The 17152-nt window shown below is 40.4% G+C and overlaps 1 protein-coding gene across 1 annotated transcript in view; it reads right to left on the bottom strand.

Annotated features, from left to right (window-relative positions):
- Positions 1–2451: 2451 nt before the first annotated feature.
- Positions 2452–17152, bottom strand: part of LOC142148180 (phospholipid-transporting ATPase IK-like) — a 460892-nt gene continuing 446191 nt past the window's right edge. The window contains exon 28 of the mRNA XM_075204771.1: positions 2452–3491. Coding sequence (XP_075060872.1) covers positions 3285–3491 — 207 coding nt within the window. The 3' untranslated portion in view covers positions 2452–3284. The remainder of the gene's footprint in view (positions 3492–17152) is intronic.

The raw sequence follows: 17152 nt of genomic DNA, 5'->3' as shown, positions 1-17152 counted from the left end.
TTTTATTATAATGTATGTATCAATGCCCCATGTTGGCCACACCTACAACACAATGTGGTCACGCCCTTGTCGGCACGTGGTTTCTTTCCGGCTGGAACTGAGGTGGGCCTGTGTACTTTAAATGCCAGGGCTGATTTTTAGTCCCAGTCCGGCCCTGCTGTCAACTATTATTGGATTATATAGCTAATAAATACAGACAATATCTTTGTTCATGATTGGGGATAGATACATAATACAAAGAATTAAATATAAAAAAAAATACACACCAATCAGTGAAATACTGCTGGTATTTATAATCTGTATGTAACAAACATAATTGAAGGACCCAGAAACCGTTGCTTCTGTCTAATACATGACTATTTTTTAAATAGATTATGGTAAGATTAATAATAGGACATAGGATTGTCCATATGTCATGTGAGGCTTATTATCAGGAGGTCCATGATATGGGGCACCAAGTACCTATGATCACTCCCATTACAGCGTCTACTATATTATTTTATTAACTCTATTTCAACACTTTATTTTATATAAAAAATGTGCCTACTTCTTTCTGGTCGATAATCAATATTTTAACATTCTTCAACAAAGTTTTTTTATTTTAACTGTTTGTGGCAACCCACTTAGACCTGGGGGTAAATGTATCAAGCTGAGAGTTTTTCGGCGGGTTTGAAAAACCAATCAGATTCTTGCTATCATTTATTTAGTGCATTCTACAAAATGACAGCTAGAATCTGATTGGTTGCTATAGGCAACATCTCCACTTTTCAAACCCGCTGGAAAACTCTCAGCTTGATACATTTACCCCCTGGAGTGCTTCTAACTTCAACTCCTGTTCTTTCTTTTTTGCTATCTGAAGATAATAAGTACAAGGTTTAAAACAGTAGTGATGCCAGAGGTATAACTACTAACCAGCAAGAGGTACAGCTGCTATGGGGTCCACATCTTGGAAGCCCATCTTCCATATTAAAAGCTCATGTGTCCATATATTGTTTTTCACCATTAGGGGGCCCTTACACAGTTACTTAGTTTGAAAATGCAATTAGTGGTAGACATATATTAATGACAATTTCCCATCTTTGTCAGGTTTAGCCAAGTACAATATTTTTTAGCTTCTAAGATATGGAGGGTAAGGAACAGTGAAAAATATATACTTAACATACGTGGTAAGGTGAAAAAGTCTATATGTAACATGTGACAAGCAAAATAACACACAGACCTGTGCCACAGTATATGCAGCTTTGTGTCCAGCATATTTGTCTTCAACCCACCAGTTTTGTACATAAGTTTATTAATCTTGGCAATACTGTGGTGAGCATGAGACTTCACAGTAGGTATGTGGGGATAGCGTCATTCACCATATGCAGGAGGCAGCATAGTAAACCGCATGTGGCCTGCAGGCCAACAATTGGACAGAAGTAGTTATTCTGTATGCCTGTGTATGGTATAGTCAACTTTGTGTAAATATGTGAGCACCTTTAGTTTTTTGAGGAGATATCCTGCCAAGTTTAGCTTTGTGAAGATCGAACTTAGGTAAATGTCAGAGGGTTCATAATTAGTATAAAGAAATATATTCAATGAGAATGCAGATATTTACCATTTATGCAGATTATTTTTTTTTTACTATGTTGTCAATTACAAAAAAAATGTGCATGTGTCTGTATTGGTGAGCAATTAAAAAAGATTTAAATAGCTTTAAATGTGGCATAGTAGTGGACACCAGATGCACCATCATCAGAGCATCAGAAACAGCAACATTGATGAATTATTACACAGTTATATTGAGAATGGGCCATCATCCAAATTACATGTAGCCAACTATTAGTTTGTATGCAGAAACAGGCCAGTAATGAAAGGGAACACCAAACAATGAATTATCAGTCAACTAACAAATGACAACCCTACCAAGTTTCACTTGTGACATTGAGAAACGATTAATTTGTAGTGAACACAATACTGGACTATAGAACAAGCATTGCCCAGTCAGAATTAAATCTTCTTCCTTTAAGGAATACAAGTGTGTGCCAGATAAGAATAGCTTAGCTGTATTATTTAAAAATTGTGCTGACTGAGGTCAAATTCATTGCTATGACCAATGCTTGCTTTTATAAGAACTTTGTTACATCTGATATTTCTTCACTAGCTTTGTATCTGAACTCTTGATTTTCTTTATGTAACTGACACCTTTGAATACGTATTTAAGCATGACACCAATATCAGACAGCAAGTAAAAAAAATGAATCATGTAGATTGTTTAAGTGGTTTGGAAGATTTCGAACACATATATTCTGTAGGATATTGATGTATTTTGTGCCTTTTCATATATGTGCTTGAAGTATTTATCACATTTTGTCTGATTATATAACCAGATAATAAAAAAAGGAACATTCAAGATTAACATAGTTATCTTGTTGTATACTGCAACTATTTAAAGAGAAAAGGAAAGTAGACAAGACTTAAAAGCTTTAATGGATATACAGATGGAATGTAGCTATATAGCCATAATGAGATATTAATCTTTGTTCAATCATTATGCTTGAAAATTTATATCCTAGTAATTACAGTATATGCCTATATTAACTATATGATATCTGGCTTAAGAAAGAGTTCCCTTTAACTATCTACAGAACATGTTATCAGATATAAAATCTTTTTCTAGTATATACTATACAATAAAGGTGCCTCTAACAATTCCTCATGTCTCTTGGAGTCTATTCTTCATTTCTCCACATTTTTCTGATGAATCATGCTTCCAGCCACTTCATGCTGATGGTATATGGATTAACCACATGGGTATTTGGATCCATGCTGTCCAGTGTTTACAACAAAGTCTGATAGTAACAGTTTAATGCTGTGGACTGTGTTTTATTTACTGGGTCTTTTGATTTTAGCAGAGCCACATTTAGGAACATAATACCTCATGCAATAAGGGAAGTCCTGCAATAGCTCCAGGAACAGGATTGTAAATTTAGTTTAATATAATGGTAATTTTTTTAGCAGAGATCTGCCACCAGCATATTTGCTACAACTATAGTATACTTTGAATGTGCCAGCAGTCCTGTGTCGTACTTTCAAGAACCTCTTGACCGGTTTTACCCGATGAAGTGACCAGGGAACAAGCAATAGATTCAGCTAAATAATTTTACTTTAACTACCCATACAGAAAGAAGGAAACAATTGATTCTTATTATATAATGATATAGAAAGCAAAAATGCAGCATGGTGATGGAAATTATAGAAACAAATATTTCATATATTCCCTATTATACCAGAACAGGATAACATTATGTCAATGGACTGTGCATTTTCTTTCCATTCTTCATACAACTCTTCTTCCCCTTTTTTTTCTGGTGAATGGGCCTCTTTTGCAAATTACCCCCACTAGTTATAATCCTTCCATATCCCTCAGTATGGGAGAAAGCATAGCTGGACCTTCTAGAACTACTCCGCTTAAAGGTGCCATGTAGTTCTATAGTCTTTTTTGAAGGAACCTAAAATGCAGAAGAGTTTACATAAATATGCCAACCTTGTAATACAAAATGATATACTACATATTATGTTATACACTGCTCTATGACATATGGGTATGCTTTTACCAATGTGTGCAAATGAAAAACCTAAAGCAGCAAAGATAAAGAGGAATGAAAACGCCAATAGTAAATAATAAAGATTGGTTCTCTGTTTCTTGAGCTTGGGCAGTTTTTCTGCACTAAAATTAAATATGCATGGTTAATGCAAGCCAATAGCTGAGAGACACAGGGCCTGATTCATGAATGGAAGTTAAGTAAAAAAATTGAGTAAATAGTCTCCTGGACAAAACCATGTTACAATTCAAGGGGTGCAAATTTGTTTTCTATTTTGCATATAAGTTAAATACTGTCTGTTTTTCATGTAGCACACAAATATCAACTTTAAATGTTAGTGTACAAATGTCAGTGTACAAATAAGCTATCAAGTATTTGTGTGCTACATGAAAAAACTGACAGTATTTAACTTGGGTGCAAAATGGAAAACTAATTACAAATACACACACATATATAAATACACACACACACACACACACATATATATATATATATATATATATATATATATATATATATATACATACACACATATATAATACACATACACATATGTATATATATATATATATATATATATATATACATACACACACATATATATATATATATATATATATATATATATATATATATATTACTTGTAGCCAACTATTACACAGGTCTGCAAAAAAAAATTTTTGGACAGCTGTTTTGGTTTAGATGACTGACTCTTACGTTTTTTGGTGCGCTGAATCCAAAAATGACAGCCGTTTTGTCCTGGGACGTCAGGTTTTAGAACAAACGGGTGGTCATCGTTTAAAAAAATCTCTTAACGCAAATATTTTATTTACATGAAAAATATTAACTCATTTGCACAGGTGACGACAAAATTAACACCACACTCAAGTAGATTGCTTGTGAAATCGTCTTTTTTTAATCTCTAAACTTCGTTTTGAGCTTTTCCTCTTGTAGGTGGCTTCCGGAAGATCCCTGTACAACATCCAGCAGTAGTCAGCCATCCATTTCCCTTGATACCTTCTTTCCATTTCTTTTATATCTTGATGGAATCGTTCTCCCTGCTTTTCACTCACTGCTCCCAAATTTTCAGGAAAATAGTCAAGGTGTGAGTTGAGAAAATGGACTTTTAAGCTCATGGAGCAACCAAGCTTGTGGAACGCTTTCAACATTGTTTCCACCATTTCCTTGTAATTTGGGTCCTTTTGGTTTCCCAAAAAGTTTTTTATGACCACAGTTAAGGCAACCCACGCTTCTTTTTGAGGCCAATTTTTTTGCTTCCAGTGATTTTGTCGGTCTCTACTGTCCCATAAACATAGAAAACAAGGGTATTTGGTATACCCAGCCTGTTGTCCCAGCAGCATACACAATACTTTTAAATACCCACATACCAACCAGTTTTGGTTTTGATAACCCACTTTCTTGAGTACCAACTCCAAGTTCTCATAAGTCTCCATAACGGCCACCATTGTGAAGTAAAACTGCTTTTAAGCTTCTTTTGGAAGAGTCAATGAAAAGCCTCCATTCAGAAGAATCATACTGAATGTGGAACTGAGCCATCAACCCCTCTAAATCAGAGCAATACACCAAATTGCTCTCATGAAAAAAGTAAGACAGAAAGTCTTTTTCCTGATGTCTGTACCATGCAAAAGATGTACCTTCCATCAACAAATTTTTGCTTTTAAGTCTAGAACCAAGTAATTCAGCAGATTGCTTAGGTAGATCTAGGTCTCTCACCAAATCATTGAGTTTCTCTTGCGAGAAAAGTTTTGGTTCGTCAACTTCAACATCTGAAGAACGTGATCCATCTTCAGGCTGAGGTACAGTTCCATTCTCGTCAGGCCAATTGACTTCATCCAGGTTTGTAGGAGGGTTGGGCACAGGGACGTCTGGACCATGGGGAATGGGACGAATAGCAGAAGGAAGATTGGGATACGTGATGGTGCACTTCCACTTTGAATTGTACCCCTTCACATCACAGGAACAGAAATAACAATCATCACTATGATTCTTTTGCTCGCGCCATATCATAGGAATTCCAAATCGAAAGCTTTTATCTTGCCTTTTGACCAATTACGAAGATCTTCGACACACCGCTTACATACTTTATGAGGAGCCCAAACTTTATCTTGGTTACCAAGTTTTAATTTAAAATAAACAAAATAAACTTTCTTTTACAAAACCCGTAATATTCAACTGCTGCTTTTTCACCATGAACTCTCCACATATGAAACAGAAACTGTCAGGTGAATTTACACACTTTCTTGGAGGCACTGCACTAATTTTGAACCACACAGACAATAGCAGGATGACGAGCGAAATGAAATACAAGATTGTGGAGGAGTCAGAGAACAAGTTAATGCATGAAAGAACTTGTCCGGGCAGGCCCTAGCAACTCAACAATGCAGTGATCACCATCAGGACCAAAAACATGAAACCAATTTCATGTTTTTGGGAGCACTGGCAGTGAAAATAAATTTGTTTTTCCATGTTCAGTTTTTTTTCCCCAAGTATGATGAATTTGAAATTTAGCGATTTCCAGCTATTTGTTTGACCAAGGCACATTTCGATTGTGAAAAAAACTGACGTCCCAAGAAAAAACGGTGGTCAATTTCGAATTCAGCGCACCAAAAAACATAAGAATCAGATAAAATTATGAAAACAGCTTTTTGGTTGCAGACCTTATTCATACTTGCCAACTCTCCCGGAATATCCGGGAGACTCCCGCATTTTGGGTGAGTCTCACGGAGAGTATGGCAATCTCCCGAATTCCTAGTGAAGTGGGCAGAATTTGGTCTGCAGGCCGGTGTAAAATGACGCATTTGCTTTATTACATCACCGGGGGGGGGGGCGGGTCCAAAATTACGCGATTTGGTCCACCCTGACCCCCTCATGCCCACCTCCCCTGGCAGGCTACTAGAAGCCAACTTCAGAAAGTTGGTAAGTATGCTATTATTTTGTATGCAGAAACAGGCCAGTAATGAAACGGAACACCAAACAATGATATATATTGTCGAAGTCGTATAATTGGATGAAGGAAAGTATATTGGTTAATATTGTTTTACCGTGCGATTGCAATCAGTACGCCACGTATCACGGTGCGATAACACGGTAAAATACACATGCATACACTCGCACTCTCACATTTAGTTATATATATATTTCATATTTATAAGGGTTCCATTCCACAGTGATTTATGAGCAGATGGTATTTAGTTTATAGTTATATATATTAAGATTATATGTACACTTTAGTGATATTTAAGGTTCAGGTTACAGGAAACATGTCATTTAGTATCATTTTAATCCCCTATTCATCCGCAGTTGTACGGTTTATTTGCCGAAGGAATCGCACATTGCATACTCTAGTTAGCGATGTTAGGGAATAAATGTTTAAAATGTTACTGACTGTGTATTGTGAATAGAATATTGTGAATAATCTGTGAATTAGCAGCTCCACCATTTTGTGAGTGACAGCAATCTCACTACATGATAGTGCTGAATCTGCAGCTAATCACAGGATGTGATGGTATACCATGTCTGTATTGCACAAGTAACACGTCCATTAAGGTTTCTGCCTTAATCGTTGTAATTTCATTGCTTTTTGGAGTTTGAGTGGAAGAGTTTCAATAGTTTTCTTACATTTTAGATGGTGTGTAAGGAACCTTAATCGGACATGTTAAACCGTAATGTTTTTTGTCTATGGAATTTCATGGCTTTTTGTAAAGTAAAAATATGATAATGTTCAAATTCTATATATCTAAATGTGAAATCATCCACCCTCTGTCCACCAACAATTCTCTATCACATGCCACCCTGCCCCCTAAATTATTACATGCCCCTCCCCCTGCCAACCAGGTTCTCTCACATGACACCCACTTTTCTCACATGCCATCTCCTGCTCATCAGCCTTTCACACATATGGGCCCTTGCTGACCAGCTACTTTTTTATATGCCACCACCTATCAACTAGATTTTCTCTCACATGCCACTCCCTGACCATAAGCTTCTAATATTTGCCCTGCACACCAGCTATTCTATCACATGCCACCTCATAACCAACAGCTTTTCGCTCACGTTACCCCATGTCTACCAGATTTTCCCTGACATGCCATCCAGCTCACCAGCTATTCTCTCACATTCCAACCTCTGCTCCGCCATTGACAACTTCACAATTCAAAGAGCCTTCTCCGATCTCTGTACAAAATAGAGCCTTTTAGTGAAACCTGCACCACACAAAAAAATCTTCTAGTGACCCCTACACATGATAGAGAATTCCATAATAAAGAGAATATTGATCTGACCGCTGCACAAAATATAGAGCCATCCTCTGACCCCTGCACAATACATAGAGCCATCCTCTGACCCCTACACAATACATAGAGCCATCCTCTGTCCCCTACATAATACATAGAGCCATCCTCTGAAGCTGCACAACACAGACAGCCAACCTCTGACCCTGCACAACACAGAGAGCCATCCTCTGACCCCTGCACAATACATAGAGCCATCCTCTGACCCCTGTGCAATACATAGAGCCATCCTATGACCCCTGCACAGCACAGAGAGCCATCCTCTGACCCTGTACAATACAGAGGCCATCCTCTGACCCCTACACAATACATAGAGCCATCCTCGGACCCCTGCACAGCACAGAGAGCCATCCTCTGACCCTGTACAATACAGAGGCCATCCTCTGACCCCTGCACAATACATAGAGCCATCCTCTGACCCCTGTACAATACAGAAGCCATCCTCTGACACCTGTGCAATACATAGAGCCATCCTCTGACCCCTACCCCCCTGGGCTTAAATATATCAAGCTACGAGTGAGTTTCTGGCAGGTTTGAAAAGTGGAGATATAGCAACCTATCAGATTCTAGCTGTCATTTATTTAGAACATTCTACAAAATCATAGCTAGAACCTGATTAGTTGCTTTAGGCAATATCTCCACTTTTTAAAACACGCCAGACACTCACAGCTTGATACATTTACCCCCTAGGGGTAAAGTATCAAGGTTCGATTTTGCCAGCGTGTTAAAATTGCAGCAAATCGCGGGTTGACACCCGCGATTTTAGTCCCAAACTAGTCCCTTTCCTGAGGGGGCGGGAAGTTTAAACAGGCTCTGTAACACAGCTCTGGCACTGCTTGGAGAGATTAATAAACTGTAAAATGAGAGCGGTGCCAGGGCTAATACTTGTATAGAGTGCCCCCTCTCAGTCTCAAACCCCAGCCAACCTCCCTCTACCCCCCAAATGTGGCTAATTTCTTCTGCTCACAGAATATTTTTTCTTAGCGAAAGGTCAAATGAGTGTTCTGTTTTGCACATAAGTTAAATACTGACTGTTTTTTTTTCTTGTAACACACACATATCAACTTTATATTTCAGTGTACAAATAAGCTATCAAGTATTTGTGTGTTACATGAAAAAACAGTCAGTATTTAACTTATGTGCAAAACAGAACACTCATTTGCACCCCTTGCATTGTAGCATGGTTTTGTCCAGGTGAGTGAAACAAGGATCCTCTTTATTTAAGATCCTTAATGAATCAGGCCCCAGGTGATTAGGCTCCTTAACGCTGAACATTTAGGAACATAACACAAAATCACATTTAGAAAGACCACATGGTGAAATTTAAGAACTTGAACAGTAGCAATTATATCTATGAGTGTGGGTTCTTAGCAGTGTCGGACTGGGGCATGAAGGGCCCACCGGGGGACTGCAACGCTAGGGGCCCACCAGAGGGGGTGTGGCCAGCCATCATAGAGGTGTGACCAAACACTAGAGGGGGGAGTGGTCAGCCCATGAAGGACAGCTAGCACCATAGTGTAGTATGTACAGAAAGCAGTGTGTGTATAATGAGTACACAGTGTTGACCTGTCCCTTAGATTGGGCAGAACAGTCACCAAATATCAGGATTCTCCCACTAGACCAGGCTTGGCTAACCTGTGGCACTCCCGGTGTTGTGAAACTACAAGCCCCAGCATGCTTTGCCAATATATAGCAGCTTATTGCTGTAAGGGTATGCTGGGACTTGTAGTTTCACAACACCTGGAGTACCACAGGTTAGCCAAGCCTGCATTAGACTCAGAACATTTGACTGACTGTCCTACCTGTTCTTGTCACTTTTACCACCTGTAGCTGCTCGTTTCTTTAGTTGTGGCATGTCTGGATCCTGGAATGTTGAGGGCCCTATTTGAAAAAATAATGGGTACATTTAGAAACGCCAACCATCCCTGCCATTAAATCAACAGCACCCACATTTAATAATTAGGTCTCTCTCCAGCCTCAACATTAAAGTAATAGTGCTCACATTTGATAAATAGATCTATTTCCCTCCAACCAACCCCAACATTAATGTTCTCTGTGCAGCCCCCCCACTATAGTTTAGCATAGGCAGCCCCCCTCACTATAGTTTAGCATAGTTAGCCCCCCTATAGTTTAGTATAGATAGGCAGCCCCCCTATGCCACATAGTAGTGCCCCCTTACAACATTATGCCACACAGTAGTGCCCCCAAGCAACGATATGCCACACAGTAGTGCCGCCAAACAACGTTATACCACACAGTAGTGTCCCCAAACAATGTTGTGCCCCAATGTTATGCCACACAGTAATAACCAAAATTCACATATGCCATGCTATTGTGTCCCCAATTGATATTATGCCCACAGTAGTGCCCCCCAAATCACATATTCCATATGCAATAGTGCCCCAATTCACGTATGCCATGCAATAATGCTCTCAAATCACACACACACTTATATATAAATATATATATATATATATACACACACATATATATATACACAGACACATATATATACATACATACACACACCATATATGTATATATACATGTGTATGTATATATATATGTATATATATATACATATATATACACACACATGTATATATACATATATGGTGTGTGTGTGTGTGTATGTATATATACATAGTGGTAGCACAAAAAATATAAATAAGTGGTTTAAAGTCTACTTACCCATATGTTGAATGCTGCAGCCTCTCTGCTTCTTCTCCCTTCAGCGGCGGCAGGAACATCATCACAGGAGGAGGGTCACATGATCGCAGCTGCGATCGTATTTGAAAGATGACTGTCTGTCACTGACAGCCAGTCATCTGCAGCAGCGGGGACTGCGGAGAGGACTGCGGGCACCCTGGATGACGTCAACGGGCCTCCAGGTAAGCTCCGCCCACTACTAAAAGGGGGTGTGGCCGTAAGGTAGCGGGGCCTATCGGTGGTTTTACCGGTAGTCCACTGGGCCAGTCCGACCCTGGTTCTTAGCAGGGTAGTCCTCATTAATCAGGGTCAGGTACCTTCCTCTCATCAAAATCTGCAAAACCGAAAACTGAAGACTAACTTTGTTTATTAATGTAGACCTATGAATAACCCATAGATTATGTGCTGAACAGCTATATTAATGATAAAGATTAGATTGAATCACCAAATGCAAAGTGGTATTGATTACTTCATAAAGGTTTTTATATCCCAATCACGTAAAGCTATCTGAAAAATGTAGTGGCGTGGAAGGGGGGTTTGCGAGAGGCTCCTCTACATGTTAACAATAAGTCTTGCAATCAATCTTCTTTAAGACACTGAATTTACATTGTAATTTGCATTGAAGCTACACAATTGTTAATTGTTTGTTGGCTTAATATATTCTATATGTTCCCCTTTGTCTTGGGTTAAATGAGGTTAAACAAGTATCATGCAACATTAATGGCATTAATTCCCCAATAGAAAGGAAGCCATTACTTTAAGCTTTAATATTAATGAAACATTTTAGTTAAAGTGATTACATTATTCTAACAAATGCATCCTAGCAACACTGAACGTGTTAAACAAAGATTCTTGTTAGGTCTTTACGATAACTCATTGTCCCACATAGATTTTTAGTTTCTATCAGAAACATTATTATGCTAAACATTTAAAATAAAACATATTTCTTGCTTTTAAAATACAAGTGTTTCACTGACATCTGCACTAGCAAGTGACCAAATAATATGGGGCTCCTTGACTTTGAGCAGCACATCCCCCAAAAATATTTCTTGCTCTTAAAGTAGTATTTGAGGGCGTGGCATCGTATAGCATGTAGTAGGGTGTGTTTCTCCCTGATCTCCTACATAATCCTTCAGGCACATCTATTTCTTGTAGATGATGCCACCATACCCGCATTCATTTTTCACCCTGATGCCCTGCAGTGTTGATTGTGTGGTGACTGGCTTTTCTGACCTTCGATTTGCTGGCTCCCTGTCAGTCTGAATGTCCTGGGTCCATTGCTGTTGGTGGTTTGGGTCATTTGCTGCCTCTTCTACGGGTCTGGTGATGCAAGTGCCCTGCTGCCTCCAAAGTTCCAGCGGCAAATGAGCGGGTGGTAGTTCCTCCCTTCCTCCCCTGTGCAGTGTGTCGCACCTGCCTTGCCAGTGCCTAGCGGCCGTCATCTTACCTTTTCTTCCATTGGACAGCTGCTCTGCCCTCTCCATGATCTTCTCTGCTTGGTTGGACCTTCGTGAGGCACTTCCCTTGTTATATGTACTGCCTCTGGCCTGTACCTATGCACTCCAATTGAACCTACCTACTTGCCACAGACTTGTGATATTTTTCATGGTGCTAGCCTGCACCTATATTAAGATTGTGCACTGCTGCTATTCATGCTGCTGGGCTGTGGAAGAACGAGTCACCAGTCCACTGTGACTGCTCTGGTTCATCTTGTGTCTATCCTTGAATACTATTTGTGTTATACCTTATTAGTGGTACCTGAAGCGTAGCGGCTGGGCTGCAGTAGATGATGCCGCTGTATTCTCTGCCTCATATTCTGTTATCATGCAAAAAAGTGGCCAGGCAGCTCCAGCCAAACTTGAGTGCTATGCTCGCCAACCATTTTCTACAACTGCTAAAAACTGTCCTTCCCTTTCTCAATCTACAAGGCCCTCTACGGACATGAACCAACAGGACCAGGAGGACCCTCCATCCCTCCAACAAATACCACAAGCCATTACTACTTCAGAAAATTGGGTAACTGACAAGTTTGGCTAAGTGCAGGTTGACCTCTCTCTGATCAAACATGATCTTCCGAAAATGCATGAGAGAGTTGGAGAAGCGGAGCACAATTTCACCACCTTGACATACTCGATTGCCCCTCTCACTAACTTGGATGCTCAAATTAATCAGTGTAACTTGAAAATGTCAGACTTGGAGGGTCAGTTGAGGCACAATAAACTTAGATTTTTTTGGTCTTCAAGAACATACTGAAGGCACTAACCCTGAACTGTTTCTTGAATCCTGGCTCATTATTGATATTCCCCTCAATTTGCGGTAGAGAGGGCACATGATCTTTCAACCTCCGGTGCCTCAACCTGGTTGTCCACCATTACTTTTATCTCTAAGCTTCTATACTTTAAAGACCAGGTCGCTGTTCTTAAGCTGGTGCTTAAGTGCAGCCTTTTGACTAAATTCACATTTTACACAACATGATTTAGTTCTAATGCGACTCAAATGTCTGATACTTCCCCGCCTGACTGGTGCCACTACCGCATGAGGCTGGTGGGCGAGAGTCTATGGGGGTTGATTATGGCAGTTCCAGGCAAAAATGAATCAATTTTGCGCTTTGTGTGCATGACACCGAAAAAGTAAATGGATACTAAAATAAGGCACAAAGTAAAAACTTCTGATATTTCATACGCATGTGAATGGTTTTTGAGCGTCATTGGTGTGATCCTCTTAAATTATCATTAATTTCAACATCTATTAACCACAGTGAAGCAACTTATGAAGTAGCTTATATACTCGGAGAAAAAAAGGGAAGCCATTCAGTGATGTAGAAATCGTGAAAGAATGCATTGTTGAAGATGAAAGATGCTTAGATTCTGATAACGTTGCAAGGTACAAATTGCCGCCTTTTTCAAGGAGAATCATAACGGATCGGCAGCATAAATTAGCCTTTAACATAATAGAACAACTTCATGCAATACTCAAAAAGGAAAATATATATTATTCAATCATTTTGGATGAATCGACTGATGCCACTGATTCGACGAAGGTTTTATACTTCATTCAGGCCATAACAGAAGATTTTCTTTACTGCGAAGACTTACACTCTTTGGGCATTCTTGCGAGCAGAACACGTGGAATAGTGTTATGGTATACACTATATGGTCAAAAGTATTTGGCCACACCTGTTAATTATTGAGTTGAGCTGTTTCAATCAGACCCGTTGCCATAGGTGTATAAAATCAAGCACCTAGCTATGCAGTCTCCATTTGCAAACACTTGTGATACAAAATGGGTCTTTCTGAAGAGTTCCGTAACTTCAAGTGTGGTACTGTGATAGGATGCCACCTTTGCAATAAGACGGTTTGGGAATTTTATCCCTGCTGGATATTCCACGGGCAACTGTAAGTGATATTAGAAAGTGGAAGCATTTAGGAACAACAGCAACTCAGCCATGAAGCGGAAGACCATGTAAAATCACAGTGCGGGGTCAACGACTGCCAAGGCGCATTTTGCAGAAAAGCCAATGCTCTGCTGATTCCAGAGCTGAAGAGTTCAGAACTTCCACTGGCCTTAATGGAAGCACAAAAGCTGTGTGGTGAAAGCTTAATGGAATGGGTTTTCATGGACGAGCAGCTGCATGCAAGCCTCAAATCACCAAGACCAATGCCAATCGTCGGATGGAGTGCTGTAAAGCACACTGACACTGGACTGAGGATCAGTGGAAACGTGTTCTGTGGAGTGATGAATCCTGCTTCTCTGTTCGGCAGTCAGATGGGAGAGTCTGGATTTGGCGGATGCTAGGAGAATGTTACCTGCCTGACTACATTATGCCAACTGTGAGGTTTGATGGAGGAGGGATAATGGAAAGGGGCTGTTTTTCAGGGTTTGGGCTAGGCCCCTTATTTCCAGTAAAGGGCAATCTTAGTTCTTCAGCTTCTAGACAGACGCCTGCCCCCTTACGATGTCCACATCCCATTGCATATCGTCGGGACATTCTATTTGCATGCGTGTGCAGAGCGTGGCATTCCATCGCATAGCGACAAGAGACGCTTTACGGTTCTGATCCACATGCATGCGCAAAGCATTGCGTTCCATCGTGTAGCGGCAAGAGACACTCTTTCTGGAAACGGCTGCACCAATCAGGGAACACTTCCATCGATTTAGAGATCACTCAGACACCATTAGGGTGCCAGAGTATTTGGTCTTCAGCCTTGCTCCAGCGTTTGTTCCTGTGCATCTTGTTCATTTGGATTCTGACCATAGCTTGTTCCTGACTCCCCTTTTGGCTTCTGATTCTGGCTTAGAGTGATTTCCTGGTTCTGACTCTGCTTCCTGACCATTCTCTTGCTTCCGATTTTGGTTCTGATTGTCTCTCTGGTTTTGACCCTGCTCTGCTGACTACCCTGTGCATTGCTGCATCCAGACTTCCATCCAGTATCCTGGTGCTCCTTCACCGCTGCCTCCCTGGACACCTCACTAGCTAACTGATACAGAGGGCTGCGACCTGCACACCTCTTGCAGTGAAGTCCATACTCCCTTTCGGGGGTCCCTAGTGAAAACCAGAGGCGTATTAGACTTTGTGCCTCAGTACACAGTAGCGCCAACTGATGGTAGGTGTCACCATCTTCATCCTCGTGGTTGTGACACCAAGCCATTTTGGACAATGCTATGCTTCCAACATTGTAGCAACAGTTTGGGTAAGGTCCTTTTCTATTCCAACATGACTGTGCCCCAGTGCACAAAGCAAGGACTACAAAAACATGGTTTGATGAGTTCGGTGTTGAAGAACTTGACTGGCCCGCCAGAGCCCTGATCTCAACCCCATTGAACACCTTTGGGATGAACTGGAACGGAAATTGCGAGGGGAGGTTATTGAGAGCCTGATTGAAGATCACTGATCATATGTATCTGTTAACCATATATATTCATTGCAAGCCTGTGATAGCTGCATAGCTAGTGTGTATAGTTCTAAGTGTAAAAATGTAAAAAATAAATAAATAGCATAATTCTGAGTTATACCGGAGTTAAACAGGAGAAGAACATTTTGCCTGTTACCATAGCTACACAAGGACAGCAGTCAGTATTCACCTGAAACTCCATAATCTACCCCTGATGTTTCCATCTCTCCCTGGCTACATGCTTCACACAACATGAAGACTGTTTTAGACTCTGATCATATTTTCCTCTCACCTCATGAAAGTTTGTTTTATCTGTCAGTTTATTTTCTCTGCAACATGCCCTCTGTTTAATCAGCCTGCTGCACTACTTGCCCTGCCACTGCCTACCCATGCTACACTGTTTCAGTCCTCTATCTCATCATTACACTTTCAATTCTACTCAAGGCTTTGTCTGCCATCAGAAGTAGGAAGAAATGAAACTGAGTTTGAACTACTTTCATCTCACATGACTCTGCAATAACTCAGCTACTCCATCACCTATGCCTTATTACTCTTCATTCAACACTTCCACCCACTCCCCCAGATGACTTCCCAAATCATTACTCCATGCTATCCAGACATCCAGGAATAAACTACATCTACTGTAGCCTCACTCTGCACTACTTCTCTGATTGCACAGGATATTGCAACTAGGTAGTTCTTTTAATTCCCTCATTTTATGCTATTTTACTCATAAATCCCAATGCTTGCCAAATATTTCTTCCTCTGCTTTCATGGCATTATCTTTAGGACTATATCATCCTTCACCATTTCTGCAACAAACACCTTTGTCCACATTGCCCCTTCATCACTTCGCTCACCTTTGGTTAACACTCATTAACTGTTGTCCTATTTAAATTCAATAGTTATAACAGCCTCACCCTGTTGCCAGAAACTAAAAGGACACACATCTTACAATCATCTTTCCTATCTTTCTTCCTCCCTGCTTCTATTAGCTGGTGATATAGCACCTAATCCAGGTCCCCCTCACTTCTCCCACACACATATATCTGAAAGCTACAGAAATCCAGCAAACCTGCCTCCCCTCTCTTCCAAAGTCCTTTAAATGTGCCCTTTGAAATGCACGCTCTGTTTTTAACAAACTTACCTCCATACATGATCTCTTCCTCTCAACCTCAACCTTATGGCAATAACAGAAACATGGCTCACACAATCAGACACTGCCTCACTTGCAGATCTTTCACATGGTTGTCTCCATTTCACCCACACCCCCAGAGTTGAACTACTTCCCTCCCCACAGTGCATTTTCACAGTTCTACCAAATGTCCCATCACTCACGTTCACATCTTTTGAAGTTCATACTGTTATATTTAACCCATTCTCTATGCGTGTTGCTGTCATATATTGCCTCCCTGGACCGCACCAACAATTTCTTGAAGACTTCACTGCGTGGCTCCCTAACTTCTTATCCTCTGACATCTCCACCATCATCATGAGGGATTTCAACATCCCTATTGCTAATCCACGTTCCAGTGCTGATTCCAAACTACTCTCACTAACATCCTCACTTGACCTCTCCCAGTGGATTAAATCCGCTACTCATCAGGAAGGCCGCTGTCTTGATCTTGTTTTCTCTAGACTATGCTCAGTTTCTCAT

The sequence above is a fragment of the Mixophyes fleayi genome, chromosome 1 (genome assembly GCF_038048845.1).
Source record: "Mixophyes fleayi isolate aMixFle1 chromosome 1, aMixFle1.hap1, whole genome shotgun sequence".
Lineage (NCBI taxonomy): Eukaryota > Metazoa > Chordata > Amphibia > Anura > Limnodynastidae > Mixophyes > Mixophyes fleayi.
This window is presented reverse-complemented; position numbering and strand designations above follow the sequence as displayed.